Here is a 26,861-nt window from a genome sequence, read left to right as displayed (position 1 = left end):
TGTCGTGGCATTACCGGCATGCATGTAACTTTTATGCACATCAAAAATAAAGAATAAAAAAACAAAAAAAGGGAGAAACACAATTTGAGCAGTGTATCAACACAAAAAATAACTTTCATTTTTTTCCCTTAAACTTCATTCAAAAAAATGAAAAAGCACTGTACATTGTAGCAAGTAGTAATGATAACAAAAGGATGGTTGAGTAGTATAACCCTTTATAAAAACATTAAGATGCACTAACATAAAAAATCTGAGTGCCACATTCTTGTGACTTACAATAGAGCAATGAAATGTACAGCAGACAATAAGGTGAAAACACAATGTTCTTTGACCTGTTTGTTTGAGCAAATGGTCTATATACAAAATATATATTATGGGTTTTGTTTTGTTTTTTAGATTTTTTTTTATAGTTTTTATCTAAGCCTACTTTTAATTTATCAAAATGTAGTTATATGCATCCTATTTTAGATCTGTTTCATGTTTTGTTCTGTTGCATACACATCATATTTTCTCATACAATAAGTAAAAAAAGACAGTAATGTAATAATAGACTTTGACTTTGAAAGAGAAATGTTCCACTCCTGTTTCCCTGCATTCATTATATTATCAAAGGGACATAACAACAGTTGAGAGCTTACAAAGTTACCACTTAGCTGCATGCAGATGCTTTGTGTGTCAAGTTTCATAAACTCTTCTGTTGACTTAATTTTCAAACATGACATTTGTTTGATATCCACTGCAATTCTATAAATAGAAGTCTCGAACAGAGATCTTCATCTTTTATACTAAGGAATGGCTTAAAATAACCACCTAGAAGATTGTTTTATTAAATGGATTTGGCAGTAGGACCGCGGTTATACCAAGAAACTAATTTAGGCAACCGTAATGAAACTCTCGATCTGTAATGGATTTCAAAGTGTGCAATTGATTCTTGCACTTAAAACGATAGTTTCTCTTATGGAAGGTGTCCTTGGATAAATTGAATCACCTCCACACAATTGTACAATCTGGTTTAAGCATACAAAGTAGATTGTTTCATGTAAGTCATCTATTCAATAAACAACCTTCCAAGGCATACGAAACACACAGCATTTCCTTTTCAGCTTTTGTGTAAAATGACTTTGATCTGTGGCAGAAAATAACTGATTATCCTTCTATAACAGCTGACATGACTGATGCAACCAAGTGTCTCTACACCAAGAATACTTGACTTTTGTATACAGGAAGCTGAGTGAGATGATTAGAAACGGATTTACAGCTCAGTCCTGAGACTAATCCCCTTTGCTGTGTCCTGACTTTGCAAATCCTCTGGCGGCTTTCTACAATGACATTTTACCATTTACACCAATCTTTGTTCGCTCTGCTTGCATTTATGAATGAAGTTCCTTTCTGGTCAGCTATAAGCATTGTGATAGTTATTTATTTACCAAGAATACTTGTAAAACGAAAAAGTTAGCAAAATAGCAGTTTAATGCTCTCTCTGTCCTCTTTTAAAGGGAAAGATGGGTCACATGGGAATGTGTAACATATCTGTAAAAACATTACGTATGTCTGTCATGTAACATAATAGAGCTGTCTACCATAGGGAACAAAAAAACAATTTGTAATTACTGTTCCTCTAACACGTTGCTTCATTAAGCAGACTTGATCTTCCCTTTATTAACTTGTCAGCTTTGACGACAGGCCAAAGTGGTAAAATTCTAGTCTTAAGGTGTAATTTAACACAGAGCAGGAATCTAGTAAAAAAGACAATGTCCACTTTAAATACCACATATCTTTCAGGAAGGTTGAGATAATACTCTGCCTTGAAAATCTTCTTGTGTTTTATTGAACCAAATGTCAGGAGTAAAATGCTGAGATTTAACTTAAATCAATACTTCCAATTGCCCTGAAAGAAGCTTCAGACTCCCAACACAATAAATGTATTTTGAATAACACCTATTGATTTCAGTGAAACATGCTATCAGACTTGTAAAGAACTTGCTAAACTATTAAATGACATTAAAAGGAAAAAGAACACTTTGTGATATGGTGCTGTATCACGTTTGAAAGGCTCAAAAACCTGCTAGGCCACCCTGGATGCATGTCTTAAAGAACAATCTCTTTCCAAATTAAAATAGTCTTTAAAATAATCAAATTGTTAGTTATAACGTTTTCATTTGATAATATGTAAATGTATGCTTCATCTCTATAGGATTTAGGATCCACGTCATTAGGGCCGCACAGCTCGCACACCCCTAAGGCCGGCCCTGATGACGTGGCTTGGGTGCCTATAGTGTTCCTTTAAGTTTTCACAAACAAAACAGACATAATATATTGTTCTTGAGGGGGCGAATGTGACAAGTTTTAAATATATTGCTTGTATATGTTTGAATTATATAAAATGCAAGATAGACAACTCATAGTGTAGCATATTACGTCCAAGTGGGTGTTAAAATATAAAGGATAAATAAACTGTAATGGCAACATTTAGCACTGTTCCTCATCATTGGCCTGCATTTTGAACCACTTACTAGATTACTCTGTTTTCTTATGTTTTTGTGCATAACACATATATACTACAATGTATTGTTTATTATCTTAGAATAGAAATAGAACATTGATTTCAATATAGCAGTTCAAGAGAACGGATTAGCATGCCATATATGCTGAAAAAAAAAGGATATATACTTGTTTATTTTTAAAATGCCTGTGAAGCAGTGCTTGATATGCATGGGTAAGCCTTCACAAAGCTACCCAAAAAAATATACTTTTCAGGTCTGATGTGTGTTTGTTGCATGCAGTACCAAAATGAGTACGTTAATTATGATGTCTAATTATAAATGACTTTGTGTTCGTAGGCGTACAAGGCGTCAGGATATCCGGAATGGGGATCCTCTAACTCACTGCTCAGATCTCCAGCATAATGGTAAATACGTATTGAAAACTCTCCTTTTCATTTACATTGTTCCACATTTTAGCATGGTTGAGTAAGACTGAGGCAGAGGATCTTTATGTTTCTCTGCCCAGTCTGACAATTCATCTCCAGGCTCTAGAGTAAGCAGTGTGCAATTGACTTGTTCATTGGGCTTCAAACGAATCACAGTTCTTCAGAATTTTGGGTGATCTGCTGTAGGTTCAGAGTCCCCCAAAAAAACATATATATTTTTTTGACTGCCTCCCTTTATTGCTTACTTCTTCTCACTTGATCTGCAAATCAAATGGCGCAAAAATGCACCTATCAGTATACTGCTAAATATTTGCACAATACACAAATTGGCCAATTTTAACTCCATTTTGGTTCGGCCAATTTGTTTTTCTTGACACAATCACATGGACAAAATTCATCTCAATCCAAACATGGATGACCCCTGAATTACATTTAAAAAAAAAACCAAAAAAAACAACTTGTATTTCTACAAACTAAATGTTTTTGCCATGCACAATTTTAGTGTACAAGGTGAGTGGAGAGTGACTGTGATATATAAAGTTCTGTCATATGCTTACCTCCCTCCCCTCACTCACACTGCTTGGAGCAAGAGACCATACAGAAGAACATGAAGATCCTCAGTAATGTGCTGTATTTACACTACTGAAATAAGTAACACTGGGTTAGATAATAACTCTAGCCCATACTTAAAAATTGAACTATTACAGGCACAATATTATGATTCCATTTTCTTTATTTGATCAAAAAAAGTTAAGTAGTACTTGAGAAAATGCCTTTGCATTAACACTGATTTTTTTTATTTATTTTTTTGCCTGCTTTGAAATAGATATTATTGCAGTTGCTTTCTAGGAGTAATATGTGATTGTTTTCTAAAATTCAACATTTTTCAAATGAAGAATAGTAGACACATCTGCTCAAGTTAGTTTCGAATGCATGAGAAGAGAATAAACTAAAGAACTGAAACAACATATGGCACAAACTACAACATCAAAGTGTGATATGATAATTCACAGATCAGTTATTGTTAATGATATAAATGTGCATTTTCTGTAAATATTTGAATGCCCCTAAATACGCTCAAATAAAGCAATGTGTTATTCCCATACTTCTGGTTACTTAAAGGGACACTATAGGCACCCAGACCACTTACTGTCATTGAAGTGATATGAGTGTACAATCCTTGTCCCCTTTACCTTCAAACTAAAAACATTGCAGTTTTAGGTAAACTGCAATGTTTAATGGCAGACTTAATACAACCTCTAGTGCATGTCTACCAGACAGTCACAAGAGGAGCTTCCCGCTGTTTAACAGAGTTTAACTCCATGAAACAAAGCTGGACGTCCTCGCGCTTAGCATGGGCGGCAATTAGGTTCTTCCTCACAATGACGTTGAAGGAAGCGGAGACAAAGTCAGCACGAGGGACCTTGGCACAGGAATCGGCAATTTGTTTAAAGGCTTTTTAAACCATTGACTGCCATGAGTGATTGGGGCATAGGGACCCTATAGTGTTAGGAATACAGCTTTGTATTACTAACACTTTATTGCTCATTTAAAGGAATTTAAAAGCAAGTGTAGAAATGGGTTATATATGAAAGCAAACATTTTAACACTGACAAGTACATACTCTCAAATATCCCACTTTTGGTAGGACAGTCCAAACCTTGGGGTACTGTCCTGCCATCCCACATTAGCTCCATGGTATCCTGCATCTGCCACCACCAGATAAATGTCCCTGAGTATCACATAATTAGATGCACTCATGCTATGCAATGAGCACTAGCACCATGCAGGGAGCGCACTCCCTTTTTAATCCTTATAGCTTGGGGCCTGGCCAGGCAACATGTTTGGTGGCTGGACTGTCCCATTTTTGGATTGCCCATACCCCCTTATAGACTGGACCACCCTCTCCTGATCAGCACCGCCCGTTGAGGGCATTGCTAGTTACACCGCTCACATCGCTGGATACCCCTCCAAACTCCGCCCAACTGTCCCAATTTCCAGACAGGACATTTTCAGAGGTATGCAAGTACATTTTTAAAATGTTAAAGGGACTCTCCAGTGCCAGGAAAACAAACTGTTTTCCTGGCACTGCAGGTCCCCTCTCCCTCCCACCCCCCATCTCATGTTGCTGAAGGGGTTAAAACCCCTTCAGTGACTTACCTGTAACCAGCACCGATGTCCCTCGGTGCTGGGTCAGACTCAGCCTACGCTCCTCCCCTGCCGACATCAGCGACATGCTTTCAATGCTTTCCTATGGGGATTTCAGCGACGCTGGAGGTCCTCACATAGCGTGAGGACGTCCAGCGACGTTATAACACACTTTTCGTGTTCTATGAACACGGAAGTATCTTCTAGTGGCTGTCTAGTAGACAGCCACTAGAGGAGTACTTAACCCTTCAAGGTAAATATTGCAGAAGTGGTCTGGGTGCTTGGAGTGTCCCTTTAATATCTGATAGGAATAATGTTAATAAACAGTGTATGTTCAGCCAACTGCATTTCTAGAGCTGGAGTAAATGCTCTATTTCTGTGAGCCAAACAGGACAGATAATTCTGGGCAGTAGCTTTAATAGATTAATAGATTTCTTAATAAAAAGTGATTAATGAGACATTGCATTGTTTATTATGGTTATTGCATTCATGCTCACTCAGGTGAGCAGTCCTCTTGCCAAATATATAAATATATAGCAATTACAGAATATATCTTGATTGATGGATCATGGGGAAAGGAAATGGCTGCACATAAATGGATTCTGGGTAGCCAGATGAATTGGTCTATTACAGTGTAGATGTGGATTTCTAGGCACAGTGATGCAGATTTCTCTTAACTGATGATGTATTTTTAGAATATTTTTAAATTTCAGAAAAGATAGATAAGTGACATAATGATGCAGCAAATTCACTGGAAGGACTATAATTGGTAGAGATTATGAATGAGCATGAAATGGATTAAGAGTAGTAAGATGTATGGGCAAAGCTGCATGTCAATATATTTTGCTAATTGAAAAATCACTAGAATGTTCAAATGTAGAAATATTTTAATTGTGCAATGTTGACATTTTATTCCCTTGGGAATTACAGCAAAGCACAAGGGAATTATAATTTTATGCAACCAACAAATAATTTAAAAAGTCAAATGGCCAGAAATATGCTTTTTAAGTTTTACATTAGTTTTTTTTTTTTTTTTTGCAATGTAAAAAACTGCAGTTTTAGAGAAACGGAAATGTTAACATTGCAGTATAAAGACTGCCTGCACTGAGTGTCTACCAGACAGCCACAAGAGGTGCTTTCTGCTGATTCACGAAACTTAACTTTGTGAAGTGATGCTGGACAGCCTCACACTAAGCATGAGGACTTCCAGTACATTGAAAAACACCATATGAAAGAATTTATTCAAAGCTTTCCTATGGAGAAAGCCTAATGCGCGTGCAGTGTTCGTTGCACATGCGCATTAGGTTCCCCCCGCAATGACATCCGTGGAGGAGGAGATGGAGCCAGTGTTGAGAGACTTCAGTGCTGGAATACTGTAATAAAAAGGTTTTTTGTTGTGGTCTGTTGTTTTAATTTTTAAACCTTTCATTGCCATGGGGTGGGAGAGGACATGGGCAAGGCCAGAGGGACACTATATAGTGTTAGGAATACAGCTTTGTATTCATAACGCTATAGTTTTCCTTTAACCATATAAAGAGTTTGTGATCACTGGGTACATTTCACAATCATATAGCTTTTTAATTATTTGGACAACACATGGATAAATGGCTCCCTCTACTGGATGATGAATTAAGTGATATGTTCATTTATTTTTTCTTTTTTTTTCATCAGATAATCTATTATTATATTAATTATTCAGTTAATCTAAAATAATGTAAAGTTCTCTTGATAGGCTCAGTGCTTTGTCTCTTCTAATCCTTATACCCTAACTGCAGATTTGAAAATGAAATATAGTGCATACAAATCTACCTTAGTAAACTATATTTACAACTACACTGGTGAACAGTCCTCTCTTTCACAGCGATATCTGAGTTTTTAATAGCTAACTAATAAAAGCACCATGATTGGGGTTTATAATGTACTCTTGAAGTAGCTTATGAAACACCTCATATATATATATATATCTATCTACTTAGTATATATTTCAACAGTCTCTGAATTGTATATGCACAAAGGAGAAAAAAAAACTCAAAACAAATGCCGACATACTCTATCCCGTAGCTAACATTGGGTGGCTCACAGCTCCAAACCAAAACATTATTTCAACTTATTTTTCAAACCTGTATTAAAAAAGATATAATTAACAAACTTAAATACGAACTGTGCCGTTTTGTTTTCACTAAACAGAAAAATTAGGTGAGCTGATATTTTTAGCTTGTTTACAGCTGACTTTTTGAATAAATATATGAATTTGCCAATAATGCAGACTTTAATTTTGTACAACTCGTTGTTGAAGAAAATAGCTGATCTCTTTACAAAACCTAGTGTGTCTTCCTGGCCGTTATAGATTTCCTGTGCCCAATCGGTAATGAACATGATACTTTAAACAATGCACACAATAGACACTAGCTGCATATTTGTGTGGCAGTAACTAAATACCTAAGGTGGAAGCATAAGTATCTGTTCCCACCGTCTTTACACTCTTTGCAACATTGCTATATTACCTCTTGGACAAGTCTGATCTATAACACATGCCGCACCATATATACATTACATTTTACAAAATATAAAAATGGGTTAGTTTTTCTAAAACCATTTAACATGTAGGAACTCAGTTGCTGGTCAATATGTGTACCAGGTTTTGCTGTATATGGTTTTAAAATTCCTAGCACTAATATTGATTTTAAAATACTCCCTCGGGAACAGACTGACTTATTGCACTTTTACACATTGGACCCTATTTCTGTACGCCATATATCCTTCAGTTGTATGAGCAATTTAAAGGGTATCAGATATCCACAAATATTAAACAACTTATTTGTAGAACTGTAGCCTGCAATATATTTCCCTAAGCTATTACATAAACAACACATGCCTTTTTTAAGTTTACCCAAAGGTGATATAAAAGCAAATACATTTTAATATCAAGCATCAGTCTAAAATTAATGTTTGAAGATCTAGAATAACAATTTTAAATGTTTAAACTTTTTTCAGTGTTTTTTTTTCTTGTGTGAACAAAAAAATTAAAACACATATATGCAGATTGTTAGATGGTAAGAGCTCTAGTATTCAATAATTTTACTTCTGTTTTGTACCATGCTTGTGTCAGCATCTGCATATCATGGCACACAAATTAAACTGCTGATTATTTTGTGATAACAATTTGCCATGATTGCATTGCTTTTTATGGAAGACGTGATGCTGCAATGTTTCATGACTCTTCAGTAACACTGTTTTAATTGAACCACACAATGATAAATGGCAACAAGAACAAGAAAAATCCACCTAAAAAATGCCAAACACAAACTGTGAGAGTGTGTGTGTTTGTTGGTGAGAGTGTGTCTGTTAGTGAGAGCGCATGTGTTAGTGAGAGCATGTGTGTTTGTCATTGAGAGTGTATATGTGTTTGTCAGTGAGTGGGTATGTGTGTGTGTCTGTCAGTGTGTATGCATGTGTCAATGTGTCTTTCAGTTTGAGAGTGTGTGTCTGTCAGTAAATGTGTGTCTGACACTGAGTGTTTATATGTCTGTCAGTGAGTGTGTATGTGTGCTTGTCAGTGTGTGTGTGTGTTTGTGTGAAACACTAAGCAAGTGTGCATCTGCCATGGAGTATGCATGCGTGTCTTGTCAGTGAGTGTGTATGTGTCTATCAGTTAGTGTATATGTGTGTCTGTCAGTGAATGTGATCGTGTGTGTGTGTAACTGTGAATGAGTGAGTGAGTGTGTATGTCAGTGAATGTGTATGTTTCAGTTAAAGTGTGTGTGTTGGTTAAACAGTATGTGTGACTGTGGATCTGTAAGTGAGTTCATGTCAGTGCATGCATCAGTGAGGGCGTGTCTGTCAGGAAGAGAAATTTGGAAGTTTTGTCATGCCTAGGGCAGCAGAAAACCAGAATACACCACTGTTTTTAACATATATATTTTTTATTTTTTTAAAGTAGAAATGGCACGTTGGACATTCCTAGCTAGGTGCTCTTGTTGAAACGTGAAAAAAAAGTTTTTTTTAATGTACTTGCAATCCAGTGCAGGATGAAGTTCCTGGTGCTGATATCCCTCCCCTGTCTGACATTATCATGGGCCTTGCATGGTCCAATCAAAGGCTTCTCTATTTTGCCATCTCAGAGCACATTTTGCACACTTTGAGCCAACGAGGTGAGGGAGTGGGTAACAAAAGGGGTAGAGAAGGAGGCAGGGACAATTTAAAAAAAAAAGTGGGTATAGAGAGCCTGGGAGGGCTGCAGCAAAGGAGGGGCAAATAGAGAAGGGGAGACACATGCATCCCCTTGTAGGCTATGACTAAAAAGTGGAAGTTTACTTATTACATTTGTCAGCAGCATAATGCTCGTGCTGTTTACAGATGTAATGTTTTGCATTGATTTGTTATTAGGTGCTGTTCCAAGCTACCTAAGTTACATGTGCCGGGGGCAATATTTCTCTGAATGTACAACATTTCAAACAGAAACATTTCACATACAGACTCCTATCACCATGACCACTTCAAATCACTGAAATGGTAAGGGTGGTTGGAGTAACACTTTAATACTGCTAAGAACAAGTATTCCAATCATCAAAGCAAAGACTATGACTAGAAGCTGTTTGAACCCAGTATGCACAAATCTTCCAGCTTGTTCCATGTGACTGTACCTGTACTATTATTTAGAAGCAAATAGGCCTAGACTGACTCACACAATCAGAGTTAATGAACTGCAAATGGAATCTCTCTACTTAGCACAGTAAACAGCCAGAATGTTTAGTTAATTAGTATGGGTTGATTATATTTTCCTTGTACTGTTTTTATTTTATTTCTTTTGTCTGTGCATGCATGTATATGCTACAAATTCCCATATGATGCGTGCATACATTTTTATTCTATCTGAGCCATTCAAATAACTGTATCCACTATCAAAATGATGAGAGCTTGGAAAAATAAACCGTAATTTCACAAAAGTTTATTGTTTTACTGAGTCTTCTGTTTAAACAGTTTGCTTGGAAAAGGATTCCAATCATACTAGTGATCAAAGCAGTGTGAACTTCCATAGGATTATAAATAAACGAAAAAATCTCAAGGAGCATAGTCACGTTTGCATATGTAGAGATTCGAAAAAAACATTTCTTAGGCCAAGAAAGCATCAGATAAGAGTATTGTAGTAGACATATTCACACTGTAATTTTGGGAATTCTAAGCTAAAGAAGATTATAATCTTGAAGTTGTATTTGACTTGGCTTCCAGCTCTGTTCTTTGTGTATCTGTGCTTCATGTATACTGCTAATAGTAAGCTGATACTAATTACTCGCCATCCGTTAATATTGAAAGTTATTAGAATCGTAGGATTTCTGTACTTACTGTTCCTTAATTTGCAGATTGCCATGCACATCTTTTAGAACTTCAGTCTTCCTCAGTGTCCACCTTGAACTTCCTTTAAGCCTCAACCTTCCGCTCTCTGCTCTTTTATTCTACAGCCTTTCCAATGCCTATCTTTCTCATTTCAAGCATTTTTCTTGTGTTTTTTTTTACTCTGACTTTTGCATTTTGTCACCATCCATCCATCCATCCATTTTCCTTCCCCCACATCCATTTTTCCCTTCAGATGGTCTTCTTTCCTACCTCGGCTTTCCTCATTCCATTTTTACTGAACTCCTAATATCTCCCTTTCCATTTCCATTTAACCCAACAAAATTCCCTCTCACCAGTAGTTTTTTTTTTTTATTATGATAATTTTGTATTAGTTTGCCAACTCCCTTTTAAAAGTTTCCTCTACCAAATCAGGTTGTCATTTCCTCTATTGTCTTAATTTTCTTTTCTGCTTAAAGGGATACTATAGGCATCCAGAATCTCATTGAAGTGGTCTGGGTGCAGTGTCCCTGTCCCCTGAAACCTGCAATTGTAATTATTGCAGTTATTGATAGGGTTGCAGGGTTAACTCCATCTCTAGTGGTTGTCTACCAGACAGCTACTAGAGGCGCTAATGGGTCCTTAGCAGACTTTTGGTGTGCTAAATAATGCTGGATGTCCTCTTGCTTTGCATGAGGATATCCAGTGTCAACTAAAACCCCACATGATTCAATGCTTTCCTATGGGGTAATCCTAATGCAATCGCAGCAGTGGAGGATTGGAGGTGAAGCCTGACCCAGCCCCAAGGGACGTCAGTGCTGGAATCAGGTAAGTGAGAATTTTTTTTAAAAAAATACTTTCAGCTCCACCCAAGAAAATAGGCCAAGTTCTGAATTGTCTATTTTTATGTACAGGCAAACCTCATTCTTGGTCCAAGATGTAAAGGAGCAGAGAATGGCAAAATGCTGTCACGCTTTAAAATTGGACATATTAATTTCTAAGGCATGCCATGGATAATTGATTTATAGGGGGTTACATTTAAAGAACAATTCTAGTGAAAATTATATTTTATATTTATCAGGACCAATAGCTCCAGTTTTAGAAGCTTATCAAAACATTGTTCTTTTTATATAATCCCCATAGAAGATAAACATATAGCAGTATCAGACATAAAGGTAAAAATGCAAGATTACAAACCTGTCATCCATAAGTTTTTTTTATATATTTTTTTTTATTTTTATTTTTATTTTAACAAAACAAAGACTTGTAGCATCAGTTTTACAGACTTCAGACCATGCAGAATTAGTTGGCTCAGCACAGAAGAATACCCCGCTATCAAGGTTGTTATTTTACATGTTAAATAAAATATTTCAGTCCTGATTGCCAGAGCGCATGCAACATGTGCTTTAAAAATAATAATAATAATATATATATATATATATATATATATATATATATATATATATATATATATTTTAAGTAATGCTATAATCATATTTCAAATGTATTAATATTTAAAGGGTTAAGATGCATATGTGCATTTTACTAAAGCATATGCTTATTTTACATGTAACAACGTACTACATTTTTTATTTGTCTGCATAATAATTTCTGTGAAACTAAATGCTGCAATTTAGCTAACCTATATATCATTTTTTTTTTTTTTAATGAAACGTATACTGGTTGTGAACCAGCACTAAAGAAGGTCTTTCTTCTTGTGTGGCATGATGTAGAACACCTTCACTCAGAGAGTATACTTGTGAAATAGTGCTCTGATTGGCTACCAGCTTTGTTCATTTTAACAGCTTCCAACAGGTTACGTTTAAATTGTGACCTTGTCACCTCGTATACTGGTGGTCCTTCCTATTAATTAGACATTGTCAGAATGTTGCACTGCTGTTATGTTTTTATCATGTGCTATGGGATTCTCCTGTTTTATGTCAATCAACTGCCTTAAACACTAATTTTCTAAATTGTGTGGTTTGTTTTGAAGATTTGGTATATAAACACAATTTTCTTGTATGCAAAGGGGATAATAGCCTATAATTGCAAAGTGATTTTTACAGCATGATTAATACTCAGGAAACAGTGTTTTTTCGTGAAAGGAAATAATTAGTAGAACAATTTCAGCAGCATTGTTTTTTCTCCCTATTCAATGAATATAAATATATTATGGAAATAATTGATTGGAGATTGCTTCCTCAATAACACTGCCACTGATTGTAAATTGTTCCCATAAACCTGTAGCCAACATTCTCCTAATGTGGTACTTTATACAAAGCCTGGTTTTAAAATACAGTCCCAGATTTGGTTTAACTGAAAACCACAAGACTTGATTACATGAAATGTAAGCTATACTTGCCAGTTTAAATGTAAAATATTGTTGAAACAAAAAAAACCAAACAAAAAAAAAACCAATGTAAGCAAGGTCTAAGTAGGAAAGACAAAAATATGCATAACTTTTATCTCTTCAATATTGTCCAATGTGTTCCTTCATGTGTTATAAACCTTGTTGATCGAATGCCAAGGATTTTAGACTACAGTGTAACAAGGTTTCAAGTTACACAGATTGGCTTTCTTTGGGCCTCATTACAAAACTAAACTACACTTTCACAGTCAAGGAGTCATCAGTTTCACAGGCGTTGGTTGTCTGAATTTGATCAATATCCTGCAGGCAAAATTGCAATCAGTTGGCCTAGTGATAAGACATTGCATTCTGTTGCACTGTATGAAAGTTGGGAAGAGTATGTTATGCTTCCTGGAGTCAGAGCCAGTTTACCCATAAGGTGGCATAGGCCTGGCAGTTCCTGCCTGTACCTGGAAGCTCGGGTTCTGGCTGTAAGGGTACCCTTTAATAGCCATCAGGGAGATCAAAACATTTACTTGCTCGGCCCTCTGCCTCCTCACTTCATTAAAGGAGCATTGTGGTCTACACCTCTATGAGGTCACTTTAAGTGCTCCCTTACAGTTTCCCAAGGCTTCTGACTGACTCAAAGTACTGCAACCAGCAAGGCTAGCTCCATAGGACAGCAGCCATTAAGTCCACACTAAGTGGCTGCCCAATGAGAGGAAATAATGCTAGTTGAATTACTCCCACGGCTCATAGAAGCCGAGTGGGAAGTTTGAAGAGGCAACAGGAGCCCTCAGCCCTTTGTCTACCTGATTCCCTACTAGAAGCAACAGGACCTTGAAAGGGAGGTGGCTAAATAAAATATACATTATATGTGTTAATAGTATGTAGTACTGTATATGTGTAGCAGTGTATGTGTATATATGTAGCAGGGTGTGTGCATATATAGAAATGTATGTGTGTGTAGCTGGGTGTGTGTTTAGAAATGTGTTTGTGTTGCAGAGTATGTGTAGTAGGATTTTTGTATATGTGTAGCAGTGTGTTTGTATTTGTCAGTGTAATTTTGTGTCTGTGTATTTAGTATTGTGTGTGCCTGGCAGTATCAGAGCATAAGTGTGTCTGGCAGTGTGCATCTATAACTGTATATCCCTGTGTTTGTGTATCTGTGTATCCCATTGAGCATGAATGGAATGCATATCTGTGTATGTACATTTGAGAATGAGCATCTCTCTCTGGGAGCTTGTGTTGTAATATCTCTGCCTGGTAGCCTGTGTGTGTATGGGGTACAGCCAGTTGGCTTGTAAAAATTTTGATGGCGGCCCTGGCAACTAGCTCTAGTCATTTAAGCACTGAGACTGTGAGGTACATGAAAACGTGCTTTTAAGAGAGACAGTCATGCACTATAAATAACACATATTAACTTTAAAATGTTTCTCAGTCATTTATTATGTATGCAGCATCAATAACATTGCTTCATTTTGATGTTCAAAATATTATACAATACTTAAAAACTACTGTGGATTAGCAGAGTAATATCAGAGGTAGATATATAGACTTACCATATAACTACCACATTAAACAATGATATCAAAGTGTTATATGATATGCAATGTTATCTATTACCTTAAAGGAACACTGTAGCATTAGTGTATTTAGAATGCTATAGTTTCAGTTTGTCTGTAGTAATGTCCCTCTTGCTGTATGATGGCTTGATGTGTGAGATTTACTCATCTTTTAGCTCTCGCTGCATTGGTCTCCATTCTGCTGGCATTCCTCCTTGGCTGAAGTCATCAATATTGATTGGCTCAGCCAATCCAAAGCATTTGGAAGGATAGTGTGCATGCGCAGCGAGAGTAGAACACCTGATTGAAATAGCCAAGTCTTGCTCGTTGTGAACGGAAATGCCTCAAGTGGCAGTCATGGTGACAGCCACTAGAGGTGTTTAAACCCTGCAAAGTAAACATTACCATTCCTGCAGAAACTATACAAGTAAAGAGGGTAATAGGGATATAACTAACATAATGATTGCCCATTGTTCTGCAATTAAAGGAGGTTCTTTGCATGATATGACACATAAGAAACATTTTGTGTAAGTAAAAATACTGCAGAGGTAACCAAAATATTATAGGGTGCATTGGGTATGTATAGAACAATTATGTATTGAAGAATGATACAAGCATTAAGTTTCGTGGATGGGGGGGAACCAAAACAAGTTAAACAAATATTAATTTGAAAAATCAGGCTAGGGAGACTTAATCACCAGTAGCATGTAGTAAAGACAATAGAAGGAATGCAAGGTGGCTAAAAATATACTGCATATAGTCTGGGTATCAGAGAGTGAATGGGATCAATGTGAGGATGGATTGTTTGATAACTACAGCCCTCAGAATCTGTAAAAGTGCTTAGATTTCATAAACTATTTACAGTTAGTTTTAATATAACATTTATAGTAAGTGGTTTTTACCATAATAGAAATACTGAAAATTGTGAAATGTATGCTGCTTATTGAAAGAATATAGTATTGAGATAAAGTTTCCTCCTATAAAAATTTTGTTCCAACATCTTGTCTTTCCTGCCTACAGATGATCCACACAGACAGAATCTGGAAGAAAAGATAATCTATGGAGTTGAGAACAGTAGCACATTCCTGGAATGCAGCCCTAAATCACAGCGTGCCCTGGTCTTCTGGCAGTTCCAGAAACAGAATGAAGAGAAGAAGGAAGAGGTAATTAAATGTTTAACACTTTAATTTCACACAGTTTGCTTCTGTGTTGTCTTATGACTTGTTGCACTTGAAAAGGATCAGGGCTTTTACTTTATTATTTGATTGACAGCAGGGTGCCAGGTAAAATAACAGTGTTGTTTTGGAAAAACGGATATCACATTTTCTAGGGGGATTGTAAATGCTCAGAAGTGATAAAACAGGAGGGTTTTTGGATGCCTTAATGTCAGACAAAACTTAACTTAAAGGGACACTACAGGCACACAGGCAACTTCATCCCAATGAAGTGGTCTGGGTGCAAAAACTCTGTAGTATGTTGAGTTGAGTGGTGACTGTGTGGGGAGGCTTTGTATTTCTGTTTAGCTTGTTTACACTGTTGTGTATTTTTATTGCTATTCCCTCTTGCTTACATTTTGGGCATTTTGAAGGATGGGAATTATTCTTTCCCTGATGGTCCAGTGGGTGCCTTAGTAATCTAGTGGGACGCTCTGGTTCTCCAGTGGGTTGTCAGGCAGGTCTGAACCATGGCAGATTTGAATGAAAAGGAGTGTCTGCAGTGATCTGCACCAGGCTGGAGGTGCAGACCTACAATGAGAGCAGTGCAGAGGCCGAACAGGGAGATCTATAGAGCTCCTCACCTGCCTGTTCAGCTGCTGGGGGTTATAACAGATCCGATGCTGTAGTTATACATAACACTACATGGGCAGCCATTTTCACATGTATGCATCTATGCACAATTATGGGGTATGGGTGCATACTCTCGGAATCGTTTATAACAAAGCTGCTCCTTTACAGCTTTACATTTTTATATTCAAATACCGACTTCCACATTCTGCCTACACATTTTACATTTTAGCCTATTATAATAAATGTAGGCCTTGTTTAATATTTTTGGATAAGCTTTTTATACAATTATTATTAAATATTTTTAATAAACTTTTAAAATTATTTAATATTTTGAAACAAAAAATTATATTTAGATCATATATTTCATATATTTAAATCATATTTCAGTATTTTAAAAAGCTTCTCCAAAAATGTTAAACGAAGACCATAATCAGTGATGTGACAAAATAGAATGTGGTGTAAGATTGATTTCACTTTAATTCCATTACATTTTATGTGCAAATCATAAAGCAATAGGTTTCATACTGGCATTTTGCAGTGTTTGTAGGTTTTAACAAGTTTCCAGAATTAATGGAAAATAGCAGTTTACTTTAAATCTAACATCCCTTAAACATTGTATTTATTATCTCAGTTTTTGGTTTGTGCTAATGGATGTCTGTTAGGGTGGTATGGACCTTTTACATTGCTTTAAATACTATATAAAACTTAGCAAAAGACTGTTTCAGTTGTGAAACCTAAATAAGCCACTTTCCATTATTGTGTTCATCACACAACAGGGACTTTATACAAGTTTTTTTTTATGGCATTGGTATTTATAACACGCTATCTGTTAAGCTCATATAAAATGTTAATAGCTTGTTAAATTACTTAGTCTTTCAGTTAGGTAAATAAAGTTACAATTGTACTTAATGTTAAAACTGACATGCTGCTGTGTATGCAATGAAATGTGTGTGTGTGTGTGTGTGTGTTTGTGTATATGTGTGTGTGTGTATATATATATATAACTTTTATCGTCATGCTTTATAATATTATATTATGTAATATAGATGTTGGCAATTAGAAATAATAATGTAGGTAATGAAAATTAATTTAATTTACTATATTATTTTTATTTATTATTGGAAAGTTGTAACTATAATTACCTGGAAAGCAAGCTAGATTTCATTATTTAAAGCAAAACCGAATGCTAATTGTATTTTACATAATTCATGCAATATCACTTATTAGAATTAAATATAGATCCTCATTACATGAACATGTATATTTTATCATATGCTAATGTTTTTTTTTTTCTTATCCTGTAAAACAGATAAAAGTGGACGATCGTTCCATAAAGACAGAACATGGTCTTCTGCTTCGTGTCCTCAAGAAAAAAGATTCTGGAGTCTATTATTGCAATGCAGTAGAACATGGTTTTGTACAAACCTTGCTTAAAGTAACTCTGGAAATCATTGATACGGAACAACTAGATGAGCTTCTTCATAAAGATGATGATGGAGATAACCATAAGCACAAAGAACCATCAAATAGTATGTCGCCAACTCAGAAAATTTGGTATAGAGATTTTATGCAGTTAATTAACCACCCAAATCTCAACACAATGGATGAGTTCTGTGAGCAAGTATGGAAGAGAGATCGCAAGCAACGTCGCCAAAAAAATGCTAATGCCCAAGCCAATCCTAACAAATGGAAGCACCTACAGGAAAATAAGAAAGGCAGAAACAGGAGGACCCATGAATTTGAAAGGGCACCAAGAAGTGTCTGATTTGCATTACCTCTTCAAACTTCATCCGAGTAGGATTTGTATAGACATTTAACTGGAAAAATGCAATATTCATGAAGTTTTTCATGGCATTATTTGGATGTTTACAAAGTGGAAAGCTCACCCAATTTTCCGCCAAGTCTAAATAAAATACATTAGTAACTTTCCAAATAGACTTAGACTACATAGTCAACATTTAAGATTTTAAAGACAATGTGACTAAAGTTATTTTTCCCATTTTTGAAGCAATTGTCATTAGATTGTTGTTTTTCATACTTCCTTCCCTTCCCAAGAAGAAACTATTCATTTAAGACCCAGCCATTGAAATGAGAAAGGCCTTTTTGTCAGTAATTCTAACCATCCGGAACTAGACACAATGTTGTATATTCTTTTTCTGATGACAACACCATAACTTAAGATCGGATCCATGATTTTTATTTTCTTTCTAACTTCCGTGTGCTTTTTGTTTTTTTCATTCAAGTTTAGGACTGTTCATGGGAATATACAAAATGCAGTCCATTAACTGCACCAATAAATTGTTCACTATCCGATAAGCAAGTGGAGTTACTGATCTACTACTGATGTCTCCTTCCAGCTTGATCTGAATTTTTATTTGCTTACCTCTAATTTAAATGTATCATAGTAAATTTGCAGTTAATGATAGTTTCTTTTTTTTTTTTTACAACTATAGCATAGACATTGTTTTGAAGGTATTTTTCTTTGTAATTATTATGTTTAATTTTTCTTCTTCTGTTTGAAAATTATTGCACCACGTAACACAGTGAATACACAGTGAAAATGTATAATTTGTTATTTATCTATGGGGATAATATGAAATAACATCTGTAATAAAGTATAACATTCCCTAACTGAAAAACATATTTCATTCTATTATGTTTGGACATATTCTGAATAAAGTGAAAATGTTTTGGATCCAATGAGTAATGGGCAAACCATTTATATATGTCAATCTAAGGCACAAGAAACCTTTTACCACTTATACTGTGTTAACACACACACACACACACACTTTTTAAGATCTTTTTCTAAGACCCTAAATCTCATATTTCTAGATTCTGTTTAATTTATTAAGGGTTTATGGTATATGGTCAAAATGTCCTCAGATATAGTCAGAAAGTGATCTACAAATCTGCAAGAAAAGGTAATCGATTGATGAAAAAAGTGGGTGGAAAGTGTTAATTAAGCGTTGACAATTCCCTGTACATCCACAATGCAAATATATGTTTTATTTTAAAATGAGACAATATGCATAAGTTCTTAAATATGAGATGTACATCTCGGCAGAAGCTCCTATACACCGACATTTGCACAGTGTATTTTAAACGTCGTACTAATTTTCCACAGCAAAAATTACGGAGCTCATATTTGGGTATTTACATTTTTACTATTCACAAACTAAGGCAGGGGAAAAGTATTTTTTAGACTATTTCAAAAGCAAAATAAATAAATATATAAATATATATATTTTCAAAGACCCCTTATGCCTCAATAATTATACTTATTTTTGTTTGATTTTGCCTGCACTAATTTTATTGCATGTAGATTTATATTCAAGCTGTACAAAATGACTGAACAATTAATGAGGGTTCACTTTTCCCTCTTAATAAATAGAATCTGATTTGAAAATATAACATTTACTTAAGTGTGGTGTGCAGTTAGCAGAAACTTCTAGATTAAATATTTAAAATGTTTTGTATGATTTTGTCATATATATTTTAGTCACTTTGATTTCTGTTACTTTTTTCTTACTCATATGTACTAAGTTCATGAATTTGTAGTAGTTTGCGTTCGTGTATTGCTTACTTGATCATTTTCTAATACCACTTATTAAGCTATTATTTTTAACATAGCTCAGACTGCTTGTTTTAGTAGGATGTTTGATAGCTCTAATTAGTATTTCTGCTTTAATAAATCCCAAAATTGCACATCACACCTGTCAAACATGCTCCACAGATCAGCATCCCTAAGCCATGCATTTTGGAGAATGTGATCATACTAATAGGCCAGATAATATCCCTGAAATCAATCCTACCTCTGTGTGCTAACGGAAAAAAATTCTACAGAAATAATCTGTTTAAACTAAAAACAAAACAAAAAAATAATAAAATAACTAAAGTATCATTTTTACATTGTCTTATATTTTTAGGAAAACGACGTATTAACTTTCAAGTACATTACATAAATTACTTAGTTCCGAAAATGCGAACACAAAGGGTTTTATTTAATTTAATGTAGGCCAAGTGAACACGAGGAATAGCCATAAATGTATAGTTAGCTTTGGTGTCCAGTACTCAAATTCATAAAGTACCGCAGCCCTCAACAATTCAATATAGGAAACTGTAGACAAGCAGCACGAGACACCTTTCATATATTGCAAATTTCTTTCATGTACAATCATACATGATTTATATTAACTAGGTCAAAATATTGTATGTTGTGGTATCCCTTCCCAAATTAAAGAAGTTTGCAATATATATGCAATATGTATTTCGTCACCTTTTCACAGTATACTAGTTCTTTAAAAAAAATATCACTTTTATTATACAACAAAAAAAGGCCAAGCTAATGTGATATCTTTGCTTCTGAGCTCAGTTTGAGACAACCTGTTGATAACTGAGTTCTCATTATTAAAGTCCAAAACAATGTTAAGAGGCTTCATATTGAGATATATTTGGGAATATGGCACTTTCGTGGAAATAGATTCCGGGTGCCATATTCTCCTTCATTAAAGTCCTAAGACTATGTTTATTGAATAAATAATTAAAGTCAATTCCTTATACCGGTAGTTCTAATTAATGAGAGCTTTCTTTTCACTCTTGATAAATAAATCTGATTTAAAAAATATAAAATTTACTAAACTGGATGGTGCAGATAGCAGAAACTTTTAGATCAAATATTTAACATGTTTTCTATGATTTTGACAAAGATAAAAAAAAAAAACATTAATTGGTTGATTTTTTTTCCAGACAACTTGCATGGGACAACTTGCCATTTCTATTACAACTGTACTGTTTTATTACAAAGAAAAAAAAAAAAAAAAATATATATATATATATATTTATTATTATTAGCGGAAATACATAGAATGTAAAGCTCAAGTCTTTAGTTTTTTTCTTCTTTATCAATAATATATATGTAGTCCCACGATGTCATAAACATATGTCTATATAAAAATAAGCTAAGCCAATTATATCCATTCATATGAAATGTGATAAATGAGCTTGTCTTTTACATATTAATGATAAGAGATTTCATGCCTGGCTTATAGCTATGGATAATGTGTGCGTTATGAAAAGGTACAATATACATGTAATCGGCTCAAGTACTTTTCTCTTTTTGCACCTTGTGTAAATTTGGATATATTAATTGCTACTACATGTTCTCTTCATAAGTATTTACTAAGGGTTAAACCCTTTTAATGCCCGACCCCTCTGATTATCAGCTCCTTCATGAGTCTTTGTAGTATATGAATTGCTAACAGTTTTTTTTTTGTTTTTTTTTGTCATGGAAGCTAAATGAATGCTGAAAATCTATCTATATACTTTTAAATTGACCATTTTTCTTTTGTGCCTTAATTATTACTCCATTGTTTTACAATGAATGTATATGTATCTTATGGCATACTTTTCTAAATTATTTTTTAGTTTCTTATGACATAAACTGATTTAGCATATAGACTGCATAGAGTTAAAGTAACTTTTAAAATAATATCCTTATTAGATATTTCTTTTAAAATGTTGATCTAAATCAAATAATGTTGTATATGAAATATGTGGAGGGTTGGGGAGTTTATTCAGGCAAAATAAACAATATTTTGCTTGCACTGAACTATTATTATTATTATTATTATTATTAGGATGTATATAGCGCCAACAGATTCCGTAGCGCTACAAAATTATTACGGGGGGAGGGGGGTTTGACCATAAACAGGACAATTACAAGAAAACTCACATAAACGAAGGGTTGAAGAGGGCCCTGCTCAAACGAGCTTACAGTCTATACTAGAGAAATGTTATTGGTTTCTTTGTGATTGCTGCTGATTTCACTCTGAGAAAGCATTATCCAGAGAAGTAATGAGTGGCAGTGATAAACTATGTGTCGGCTGCTCACTTTCCCTATTATAGTCACCCATTGCTGACATGAATTGGTATGACTAAGGGATAGTTACATATCTGTCTTAGACATACCTCCAGTGGGGACTGGGCTGTAGGAAGTTATGGATCCTCATTCAGTGTTAAACCACTTACAATGGTTTCAAAATGACTGGAGGGATAGCATCAGGGGACTCTAGGGACTATTACTACTTCAGAAAAAATGGTTATAGGGCCTAGAGTGTCCCTTTACAGAAAGTGCCAATTGCTTTATTTTAGAAATGCAGTTTATTTTGTTCTGTTCTGTTAAACTATAGATAGATATGTAAAGGGGGATAATGTGGATCAACGTTGCTTTTCAACAAAATCCATGCTGAAGTGGCTTAGTATGACATCTTAACAATAAACATGTCTTGCAACCTTTTTGCTAGTAGCTTAGCGACGTGTAGCTGCAACAGTCAATTTTTTTCCCAACACTAACATAGTATAAAATATACTTCCATCACATGCCCTTTGTATATTTTAAATAAAAATACTATGGTTATGTTTGTAAAGAGTATTTAGCAATGTTGGTTCTCGTTTATTCTATTATCCTGCAATTATTCCGCACCAAAAAAAATATTTAATCATTTCTATATTTTAATATCTCCATGGATCCAAAACATATACTTGTTTCAGAATATTTTTTATCTATATTTCTATTTTCTTACCACAACGCCTCTATCCAATGGTTCAGTAGCACAATGTTGTTTTGCAATGATAGTAGCATTTCTACGCTGGCACAAAAATCCTTAATAACCCATTCGACCGATGGTATGTAGCACAGATGTCTATAAAGTGCAATAGTTGTTCGAAAACAAAATCGCTGTATATGAACTAAGCAGTCTAATATAGAAAGCACACACCTCTCAAAATGTATGAATCCTTTTAGGCAATACAGTCTTCCACCATCATCATGATCATGAACCATTAACTATTAGAAATTTGTATCTTGACCACCATTGACTAAACATTTGGCAGAGATTGTGCAAAATCTAACCTAGCAGTAATTGTACAGTTCATGGCCTACTTGGAGCAACTACTGTATGGGGGAAAAAAAAGACATGAGAGAAATGCTTTGCATGTGAATGAACAGTTTATGATCCAGTTTTATGCAGTATTTAGTGATATCAATGGTATGTGTTTAATAGTTTGGTTTTGCTACCTAAACATTAGCCAAATGAGATGTAAATATTTTTAAATAGTAAGGAGGTATAATGTAATGTACTGATAATTATAGGTACTCCATTTCAATGTGCTCAAGTACAGTATATTTATACCCTTCAGAAGCCCAAATGTCAACCGTAAACTGTGGCATAGCAGTGATGATGTTGCTGTTTTTGTGCACACGCTGTATTTCTATCAACAAGCCGAAGAATGAAAGTATGCTTAATAACTATATTTATCAATACATTTTATGGGAGAATTACAAACTGGAGAGGAAATGTAATAAGACTTGCTGCTGTAAATTATTCTTTTTGGCATGTACTCTGTTGTTAAATAAACATTTCTTGAAAAGAGATGAAAGTTGCAGTTTTCATAACTAAGAAAACCTTGTCATCTCCATTGGATTGGTTCCAAAAATGTTGTGGTATTAGATTTGGGTAGCACATGTCCCATCCATGAACCCATAATAAAAATGGCTTTCAAATCTATCAAAATATTCCTTAATGTGCTAGCAATGTAATTAGAAACTTGAGTCTTACTGTGTGTGAGAAAATGCTGGCATGATGCAAAATGATGTGCCATAGGGCCTGGGTAATGGAATTATCATTAGAAGGATACATTTATTATCAAAGGTTGCTCAAATAGTTTTTGACTCCATTTTAGTTTTCTTCCATAATCTTTATACAAGACTTTCAAAGCAAATAAGAGATATACACCTAAAAGGTTAACATGATCTATAAAATAAAAAACATATAGAGAGAGGAATTGCAAGGTTGCACTTTCTTGAAAACCTGAGAAAAGCATAGAATAATTTGTTGGCTTTATTTATGTAATGAAGCAAAGCTGCCAGGATGATCACAGTCAAAACCTTAGGTTGGGAAATGGGATGGTACTGCACAATCTGCTCTATGAGATCTGTAGGAGAGACTGTAAAGTATCGGGAATAGATGTTCAGGAAAGGTCTTAAAGAGAATATCTGGGTGAGAATGGACAGAAAAAAGGGCATGAGAGTGAAAGGCAGACAAGGCCACATGGATTTGAATTAAAAACAGAGACCACTTGGTAAGGAGAATCATATGGGACAAGATCATTGGTCAGAAGATATAGGTCTGTTGGGTCATAAAGTCCAACAACATAAGCCAGAGGGCAGCATATTTAACTACCATATAAGACCGCTGACAGCAGTTTTTTGAACTGCTTTGTGCTGAAGTCTGTCATTTTCTTTTCTTTTTTATAAAAATGATGATTTCGAAGATCTTTTTGTCATATACCCTCCCAAAAAATCCACACAGAAAAATGAATACATTTCCTTTTGGAGTATATCTACTAAAAAGTAAAATAAAATACAAAATTCACTGATGAGTTCCTCTAAAATTCACATTACAGTACAGTGCATCAATCACACACACAGGACCCAATATAATATATACATGTTCAGAATAAAAATGTTTTTTTTAGTACAGGAGTCTGATTGTCATCTATGAAAGTTGAGTAATATTCAACTGTTTCCAGTGTTTTAAATTAAATTGAAATGTCAAGTTCAATGAAAAAAAAAAATATAGAACACTGCAATAATGACTAGTTCTAGAGGGAATGATGAGGCGACACCTGTCTTAAAATAACTCTGGAATGTAACTCGTATAGCACTCAGCCAGGTGTTGCATCATACACGCTGCATGCAAGCACCTACACCCTCAGAAATTAACTTTTCCATCTCCTCTAACTTCAATACTTCTAAACATAGTTCTTAACAGAACTACAAGCACAACACCTTCTTCTCAGACTATCTTAATGTCTAAACTAATCATTGTTAAATTCCCATGTTATCCTCTAAAATTTCTGCTGGAAGTTATTGTATGCAGCCGCCAGCTTGTGGAAGCAATAGTTTCTCCTGGAACAATGCACTTTCTTTGTGGTAGCATGAAAGGGCTTGTCTTAAGACAAATTGATTTCTTCTAGTTAAAGGTCAACATGAAAAATGTATATAGAAGGAAATATTGAAATAATAGTTAATTATCTTTTTTCCACAGTAGTGTGTAACAATGGTTTCGCTCATTCCTTGACCGTCTTCCAATTAATTTAACTTTCACAGAACATTAAGACAGGATATATGGATAGTTGATGTGTTTTAAAGGCACACTAACATAAATAGAAGGTTTAAAGGGACACTATAGTCACCAGAACAACTACAGCTAATTGAAATTGTTCTGGTGAGTAGAATCATTACCTTTAGGCTTTTTGCTTTTCAGCCTAGTGATAACTTCACTGGCCACTCCTCAGTTGGCTGCTAGAGATCCTTCTTGGGTCATGGCTGCCTAAAATGCATCCAAACAGTCAGTGTCTCCAACCTCTGCATGCAGACACTGAACTTTCCTCATAGAGATGCATTGATTCAATTCATCTCTATGAGGAGATGCTGATTGGCCAGGGCTGTGTTTGAATTGTGCTAGCTCTGCCCCTGATCTGCCTCCTTGTTAGTCTCAACCAATTCTATGGGGAAGCATTGTGATTGGATCATGCCACCACTTCTGATGATGTCAGAGGAAGTTCACAGGCAGAGGCAGCAGCTTCAGACTTGAATACAAATAAGATGTTACTCTCTTTAGGGAGGCAAAGGGGACCAAGGGGGCTAGATAGTGGTTTTAACACTACAGGGTCAGGAATACATGTATATATAGTTTTGTTTATAAGTAGAGACAGATCACCTCTGCATTTTTTTGCAATTTAGTGGGGAACCAATTCTATGGGGAAGCATTGTGATTGGATCAGGCCACCACTTCTGATGATGTCAGAGGAAGTTCACAGGCAGAGGCAGCAGCTTCAGACTTGAATACAAGTAAGATTACTCTCTTTAGGGAGGCAAAGGGGGCCAAGGGGGCTAGATAGTGGTTTTAACGATACAGGGTCAGGAATACATGTTTGTGTTCCTGACCCTATAGTGCTCCTTTAATATTTATACACTAAATTGCAAAAAATGCAGAGGTGATCTGTCTCTACTTATAAACAAAACTATATATACATATATATAACAAATATAAATATAGTTTTGTTTATAAGTAGAGATAGATCACCTCTGGGGTATCAATTTATTTTCATTGCGATTGGTGTTTTATTCCTGATAAACAATATATTAGGAATGATGGGAGACTGTTGATTTTGGTTGGATTACTAAACGGATTACAAGTAACTATAGTGTCACTATATGCACCAAATGATAAGCAAAAATCGTTTCTCACTATGACCTTTCGAAAGATAGAGCAATATAGGGTGGGACATATATTTATCTGTGGGGATTTTAATTGTGTTCCAGACCCCTCTTTCGATATCAAAAGAGTAGAGGATAAACCACCGAAACAGTCATCAGTTTACCTTGGTAAATACTTAAGGAATTTATTGCATGATTTTGATTACTATGACCTTTGGCGTAATCTTTACCCAAGTGAGAGGGACTTTACTTACTATTCAATTGCACATAAAACTTTTACTAGAATAGACCTCTGTCTGTTGGACATTAAAACCTTGCCCTTTGCAATTAGCGCACAAATAGGTTCAATAACGTGGTCAGACCATGCGCCTCTAAGCATTAAGATAAAAGTGCCATTTTCTGTAAGGGGGAAGAGTTCTTGGCGCCTAAATGAGAGCTTATTAGATAGTGAAGAATATCTCCCAAAGTT

The 26,861-nt window shown here is 35.1% G+C and overlaps 1 protein-coding gene across 2 annotated transcripts in view; it reads left to right on the top strand.

Moving 5' to 3' along the window:
- SEMA3A (semaphorin 3A) overlaps positions 1 to 20,526 on the top strand; it is a 215,872-nt gene extending 195,346 nt beyond the window's left edge. For both annotated transcript variants that reach the window (XM_063448192.1, XM_063448191.1), the window contains exons 15-17: positions 2,841 to 2,908; positions 15,341 to 15,483; positions 17,417 to 20,526. In XM_063448192.1, coding sequence (XP_063304262.1) covers positions 2,841 to 2,908; positions 15,341 to 15,483; positions 17,417 to 17,872 — 667 coding nt within the window. In that variant the 3' untranslated portion in view covers positions 17,873 to 20,526. The remainder of the gene's footprint in view (positions 1 to 2,840; positions 2,909 to 15,340; positions 15,484 to 17,416) is intronic.
- The last annotated feature ends 6,335 nt before the right edge of the window (positions 20,527 to 26,861 follow it).

The sequence above is a fragment of the Pelobates fuscus genome, chromosome 3, assembly GCF_036172605.1.
Source record: "Pelobates fuscus isolate aPelFus1 chromosome 3, aPelFus1.pri, whole genome shotgun sequence".
Classification (NCBI taxonomy): Eukaryota; Metazoa; Chordata; class Amphibia; order Anura; family Pelobatidae; genus Pelobates; species Pelobates fuscus.
The sequence above is the reverse complement of the archived record's forward strand: the minus strand, read 5'-3'. Positions and strand labels throughout refer to the sequence as shown.